Source organism: Malurus melanocephalus, unplaced genomic scaffold (assembly GCF_030028575.1).
Source record: "Malurus melanocephalus ecotype Western Australia unplaced genomic scaffold, MMel_1.1 scaffold_15, whole genome shotgun sequence".
Taxonomy (NCBI): Eukaryota; Metazoa; Chordata; class Aves; order Passeriformes; family Maluridae; genus Malurus; species Malurus melanocephalus.
This window is the reverse complement of record NW_026623247.1, coordinates 2,924,693-2,932,057: the sequence shown is the minus strand read 5'-3', so window position 1 is coordinate 2,932,057 and position 7,365 is coordinate 2,924,693. Positions and strand designations below refer to the sequence as shown.

The 7,365-nt window shown below is 35.4% G+C and overlaps 1 protein-coding gene across 1 annotated transcript in view; it reads right to left on the bottom strand.

Annotated features, from left to right (window-relative positions):
* Positions 1 to 7,365, bottom strand: part of SYK (spleen associated tyrosine kinase) — a 48,380-nt gene that overhangs the window by 14,751 nt on the left and 26,264 nt on the right. The window contains exons 4-6 of the mRNA XM_057385000.1: positions 6,425 to 6,563; positions 4,836 to 4,917; positions 3,714 to 3,760 (exon numbers count right to left, since the gene is read on the bottom strand). Of these exons, the coding sequence (XP_057240983.1) occupies positions 3,714 to 3,760; positions 4,836 to 4,917; positions 6,425 to 6,563 (268 nt within the window). The remainder of the gene's footprint in view (positions 1 to 3,713; positions 3,761 to 4,835; positions 4,918 to 6,424; positions 6,564 to 7,365) is intronic.

Sequence of the window (7,365 nt, the reverse complement as noted above, 5' to 3'; positions counted from 1 at the left end):
CAGGCTTTACATTTTGCGCATGCACTTACTTTCTCTGTAATGATACCTTTAAAAGATTTGTAAATATATTTTCCAAGAATACAGTAATTAATTTAAATGTGACATATTAGCATTTCTAGGGGTTACTGAGAGATCATACCTGACTATTYAAAACTGTGATGGAGTACTTATTTTTCAAACATTTAGACTGATACTGAGGCTGAAACAACAATCTAAGCCACTCTAATTCCCACTCACTTTAAACAGCCTTTGAGTTCACTTAGAAGTTCTGAATTTTTTGATTGCCCACTTAGACTTCTTTTTTCTGAAAAGGTACCTTTTAAAATTTATAGGATTGGTATATTTTCTAGCTATCTTTTAAATAAAATATCTGATTTCACATTAAAAATAAGAGTCTTTTGTTTCAAAAAAACACGAATAGACAAGTGGTCCCTGTTGATGCTGGAAGAACAAGGCACCTTTTTGGTGTCTGACATAAAATGATACATAAAAATTAAGTGATACATAAAAATTCAGTTGTTGCATAGTGMAAAAGGTTACTGAGTCAGCTATTTTCTTTTGCTTAATGAAATTTTCTTTTTGTACTGGGAACAAACGAAACCTGAAGTACTACTTTAGCTACAGTTTTGCAACAGATAAATTCTTAAAGAGATCAAGTGTTCCTTTGCACAAGCTGAGCATGGCTGTTATTGTACTTTTCCAGCCAGAGTACCTCCCAGCATCTGAGCAAGCAACCACCTGAGGTGACTGGATGGTAATACTGCTTAAATCACAATTGTATTGTACTTACAAATGCTACAAAGAATACTTCAGCAGGGACAGCGACAGTACTAGTTATAGTTAGGCTGTGCTCATAAAGTTCMGGTCTATTATTACCACTTGAAAAGCTGTGACTAAACAAATACAATTTTGAGAAAAAAAGAGGAGACTTTGGGAAAAGGCCAGAATTTGGCAGCTTCACTGTAATGTCATCAGGTGGAGAACTGAACTAAGCAGTCATTTCAAAAGATCCTCTGCAGGTTTAAATGCCTACTGGAAATGAAATTGATTACAGGAAGAAAAAGGTAGTTTATAAAATGAAAGGGATTAAAATCACCTGAAATCTAGCCATGGAGCCTCTGGTGAAAGGCAAAAAGAGTCCCAGTCTAWGTGTGCCCTGAGAGAAGCAGGAATGAGCAAGTCTTGATATACTGCACGGGAAAATGAGCTTCAATACAGACTTTCGGCATAAAGCCCTTTCTTTTCGAGAGGAAGTGTTTTAGTATTAGTGAAAAGAAGATGCCCCTACTACAATAAACTTAAGCATCTTGTTATTCCAAGTTTATTAGTGGAATGATAGCAAGCACTACACAAATCTGATGTAGATTTATGTCCGTGATGCAAATTTTATTCCAAGCCCGCATACACCAACAGTTTACAAATAAATTAGTTGGACAGGCTGCCTTGTATATCACCCAGCAGGTTGTTCTACCTTTCTTAACTTCAACTTCAGATTTGGGCATGCTAGTCTGCTAAGAYTTTGGAATAGCACCACTGTATTTCAGGCTGTAATATATATAAAAAGGAAAAAAATCATTGAAAAATTGGTCTCAATGGGAACAGCAGTATGAGATTATTGCTTAGAGCTGGCCATTTTACTTCTCTACTCTCTCTCTTTTGCTTCTTTATTATAATCAATCCTTTCTCACAAATAAAGATCATTCTTGTTGCCTTGCTTTAGGTTATCTCCTGTTGGACAAAATTCTTCGATGCAGTGTCAAAAACTGGTGAAAGTTTTTCAGCTGAGAACCTTGTCAGTGTTGAACAAGATGGAAACCCATTGATGCTTCCTTTTCCTCTACCAGCATGGTGATTGCACATCCTTGTCCCTGTTCTGATTCATTGCAGGTATCACATCATCTGAAAAGCTGTCTCTACTCTCCATCCTGTGATCTATATCTGATTACTAGAAGTGCAATGTTTTGCACTAGTTTCTACTGAGCTTCACCCTTTTTTTTTTTTTTTTTTTTTTGCCCAGGAAATTTCTCTATTTAATCTCTAATTATTTTGATACCCAATCCAAAAATTCACAATTCCAATTTACCTATTCTGGCAATCCTTTTCATGAATTTAAAAAAAACTAAAAGTGTAGTATACTAGAAATGCCAGAAACTCTTAAATCTTAATTATCATGGTGTAAGTAATATGAAGATGGATTGCACATTCTCCACATCAGACTGTGTTTGACTGTGTTTGCGATTACAGTAATTCTTTTCATGCTATTTTTTTTTTGTTTGTTTTTTTTTTTTTGTTTTTGTCGTAATTTGTATAACTGTATTTCTGGAATATTAAAAAATCTTCATGAGTTACTGCTTTTGCACAAAGGTATTAATATGCAAGAACCTGGAAATATTAAGTGAACTCTTTGAGCTCCATGAGCAGTGGTAGTAATTTTAAATTTTCCATTTGCTAAGTTTATGTGAATCTACAAGAAAGTAAGTTACAGGCTCATTTTTTAGAAATACCAAAGAGCAAAATTCAGATTTCAGTTTTAAGTTCTGAATGTCAAATTGAAGCTTTAAATAATATTTTAGTAGACTCTTTGCAAAACATGCACTCTCATTCTTGGCTTTGGTGACTTTSCTTCCAGTTATCATGACAAGACTTAAGCAGTAGTTAAATTTACACTTAGACAGTGAATTTTTTTGTGGATATTATGCAATGTACACAGTAATCCCACTGAATGTGCTTGCCCTATGTCTACAACTGCATCTATACCAGATGATAAACATGTGGTCTCATGTGCTTAAACTTCATGCACATTCTTGTATACATGGCACAGATGCAAACCTCAAGGCAAGATTTAATAAAAAAAGGGATTGATTTTGGTTGTTTAATTTCCAATTATTTAAAAAGGTATCTGATTTTCAGAAGCAAAGGTATGAAAATGGTTGATCACAGGCCTGCTAGGGCTCAAAAGAGCAGAAATAAATAAATAAATAAATAAATAAATAAATAAATAAATAAATAAATAAATAAAATGCAATTGTCTATTTGAACAAAGTATTTTTTTTCTATAATGTGGGACTGCATCGAGATAATGATCTAGATGATTAAGTTCTCCAGGGAAATGACTCGAATTAACTCCCTATTTCAGATGAAAACAGCTACATTGAACAACATAGTATTATGTGAGTCTGTAGTCAATGGACTCCAAAAACTTAGGTAATTATAGTAACAGGGGGACTTGCTCACTCTGCATGGTGTTGATCAAGGAATCATCCCTAATGCAGTGCACAGTAACTAAAACCCTTGTGGAAAGTCTGATGTTAATTGAGCACACAAAATATGAAACAGAATTGACCCTTCATTTCTGCTTCAGCCAGCAAATTCTCAAAGGGAACAATGTTTAAGCAATGTGCTATCTCTTCTCCTAGTGTTGATACAGTAAGTATAGAATATGACCATCAATGAGGCACTTTGCAGTAAAATACTGTTTTTTCACATGCATTAATGTGTAAAAGTTCACAAAATTAAATTATGATTAGCACATACAAAACACTGATGAAAGCAATACCATGCTAGRATATTTCAAGCTTCTTTCCAACTCTCTGCTTACAACCCTTGAAAAATGAACTCACAGATCCAAGAATTAGAAGCAGAATTCCTAGAGCAGTATGTGACTGTAAGCCTTCTCAAATGAATGCTATTGCTATATCACCAATTACACTTACCTTAGGAAGCGTTCCCGAAGAAGGATGAGTATTAAAACCAAAATTATCTGTAAAAGAATCGAATGTAATGTGATATGGAGCAAGGTGAGAAATTTGTGTAAGAACACAGAATTTTACAGAGGGAAACAGCTGCTTAGTTTTTAAACCACATTACAGTTTTTCTCTTGGACTTCTCTTCTTTGCTTTTGTCCCTTACATGTAGCATACTCCGGTACTTGCGGCCACAGAGACAAAGGTATGTGCAGAGCCTAAATGATTCAAAGGAGCAGAAAAAGAGCAGTAGAAAAAGCATATAGTGATTGAAAAGAGTGAAAAAAATAAAAAMCTTCAGTGTTGGACTTGATGATCTCAAGTGAATTTTTCAGCCTACATGGTTCTACAATTCTATTCTACTATTCTATATCCTCTCACCATGGTGCTGGTATCMAGCTAGAATGACAGAAGGCAGCCTTAGAGAGACAAAACCAATTCTGGAAGAGCACAAGCTGGACACAGATCAGTCAGATGCATCTCTTTTCCCCTTTCAGTCAGGGCAAGAGGGAGGACAGTGTCTCCACAGTGTGACATGACATCAAAGGAGCAGCAGCATAAAAAGCACACTGAACCTCCTGACATTTTCCCCACATCTTCTCCTTTCTCACATGTCACCAAGGAATGCCTCTCTGACCCCCACTTTCAGTGTCGGGTGCAGCACCCCCCAACACAGGGACTCACCTGCTGGGAGAACGGCTCACTSCTGTAGCTTGGATTACTGCTGCTGAATTCCTGCTGAATTCCTTCAGCAGAACTCCTGCTGCTGCCCCTGTTTCAGCTTGGAATAAGGACCACTGGAGGAGTGCTGGGAATACCACCTTATTTGTGTGAGGGGTCCAAGTAACACACACTGCCACTTGGAGCAGAAGAGCACATTTCTGATCTGACAATAATTTATACCCAGCAGTAATTTGATTTGGTAGCCTTAAGCTACAGGATCTGCCTCCACCATGTACAGTCTGGCAGATATTGACTCATTTGAAAAGTGGAAAATCTGCACCCACCTACATGGCAAGTGGAAAAAATGCACACAACTTTATCATAATCATCCTGTCTCTTTACACATAGAAAAATATAGGAATAACTCACCATTTTCTGAGCCATGTTGTGGACAAGGAATAGTAAGAACCCTTAATAATCCATCMGGTTTGTATGAGTAGTGCTCAACTAACTAGCAGAATGAGAGGGGAGAAAAAAAAAAAGAAATAATGAGAGAAAAAGATATGAAAATATATGGGTGATATCCTCAAACATATTGTCTCTTTAGAACTGTACATCATCAATAAATATTACAACATATCATATACATAGTCAATAAATATTACAACAAATGACCTTGGCATACAGCAGATTTTTACTGCACATGTTCTTTACTTCTATTTAGAAGGGGTACATGTTTGTAAAGTAACCTTGTGGAGGAACGCAGAACATGATCCAGGAATTTGATTTGTAAAGGTCAGTATTCCCCACCTGGTTCTCCTACTTAACAGCTATGTAATTCTGAACAAAAAACTTATTTTTGTATCTCTGAGTTCTCACCCTCTTTTTTTCATTTTTACTTTTTTTCTGGCATAATTACAGTGTAAGAAAATCTTAATATGCAATGCTTTCTTTGGACCTCTGAACTGCAATGCGATATGAGCATTTCATAAATTGACAGCATCAGTAGCTGTGGCCATTTGTGCTCCTGGATTTTCCTGTCATTTTTTACAGGTTTGTTGTGCTATTTTCCATTTGGTGCATTTGGGTATAAAGGAGAAGGTCTGTGAGTGTAAGAGTTGCAGACATGTTCACATGAATTGTGGCATAGCTGCACTGCTTTTAAATTTCCAGAGACACAAGGAGAGAAATACGTAGGGCATTAACAAAAAGACTAAAAATTACTGTATGCAAGCAAAGATTCTTATTTTAGATTTTTGACTCACTTTACCTGTTTTAATAGATCTCTAAGAGATAAGAGATTTCTTCAGGGATTTCAATTCCCRTAGTATTTTCAGTATAAAGTGTCATTTTACCAGTATTCAGTTTTATTATTAACTATGGTATAGTCAGCTATGGACTTCTTAATTGCTTCATCTTTATCAGGATTCAAATGTAATTTGGTGGTAAGGGTCAGCAAGCCATGCTTTTGCATACTTGAAGGTAAAGAATTTCAAAACTAAAGACTGCATTAAGTCTACAGCATCTTAAACCATCCCCTTTTTGCTTCCTAGAATTCTGTTTGTTGCTGTCATAAAGAGCATTAGCAAAACACTAAACCAAGCATTTCCATTACTGAATATGGTTACTTGCAAATGCAAACAGGCTTTCATTCTAGMGAATCTTCAGCTAAATTAATAATTAATTACAGTTTACATTACAATTATTAATTACATTACATTATTAATTACAATAATTAATWACAGGCTGCAGCATCACATTTAAAAATGATTAAACACTCTACACTCACATAGCTTTCTATATTAGCTTTTATAGAAACCACRTGTATGTATGTACATGTATAGAAATCTTCATGTATAGACCTCACAAAATGTTGGAAAAATGTGACAAATAACCTGCCAAAATGTGTTGGATTTTGGCCAAAGACTATTGTCACGAGGCAAAATAAAACAAATCTGCCTTGGTCAATTGTATGGAAATGTCATGACAGATAACCAGGTAGCATGAAATTAACAGACCTGCCACAGGGTGTCAAATCTTTTCCCATCCGGTATGGAGAGCTTTCCTGTCTTATCTCTGTCAATACGATAGTGCAGAACTTTTCCATCATTCAGTAGGCACAAGGCATAGGAACCATTGCTGTCCCTTTCTCGGATACTGCAGGAATAACGAAGATTTCCAGGGTTACACTTTATTAGGAATGAGAGCTCTTTTTTAAACCACCATTTCCTTAAAGCTTTTGAAATAAAAACAAAACAAAATCAGCACTGCAACTTCTGAAGACATTTTGTTAAGCCTTTAATTTATTTCTTAGTGTAATTAATTTTCAGATAAAATGTCTAAACTTTCTCTTTTTTTTCTTCCRAAAAGACAATGGATTAAAACAGAAAAATCAATGGTGCAACACTCTGTTAGGCAGCTACAGAACACTGTGCACTGCATAAAGCACACTCTGAGCAAATATGCATTAGAAAGCTGCTGCAGTGCTGGCTTACCTCTCTTGTATCTTTTATTTTGAAATAAAGAGATGACAGTAAGAGCAGAAGATAAAATACTAAAAGAATGTAATGTGAAAGTCAAATAATTTTTCTTCTGTCTGAAATAGCTTGTTGTGCGGCTGGGAATTTAAAGAAAATAATACATTTCTGTATTCATTAATTATTGTAATTTCAGTTGTGACATTAATGCTTTGTTACAGATTTCACATAAAATTAATATGAAAATTCACATGGTATTGGGCTGTACATATCTCATCTAAACATCATCATGGACAGATCATCAAATGTAATATAAAAACTTTGTCTAAAATTCACAGGTAGCCAGGATGATCTCCTTCTTCCAGGTGACCTGCAAGCACCATGTGAGATGTCTGGAAAACATGATGGAGCTGTTTCACATCGTGTCAGGGCTGGCTGACACCAGTATATATATATATATATATATATATATATATATATAT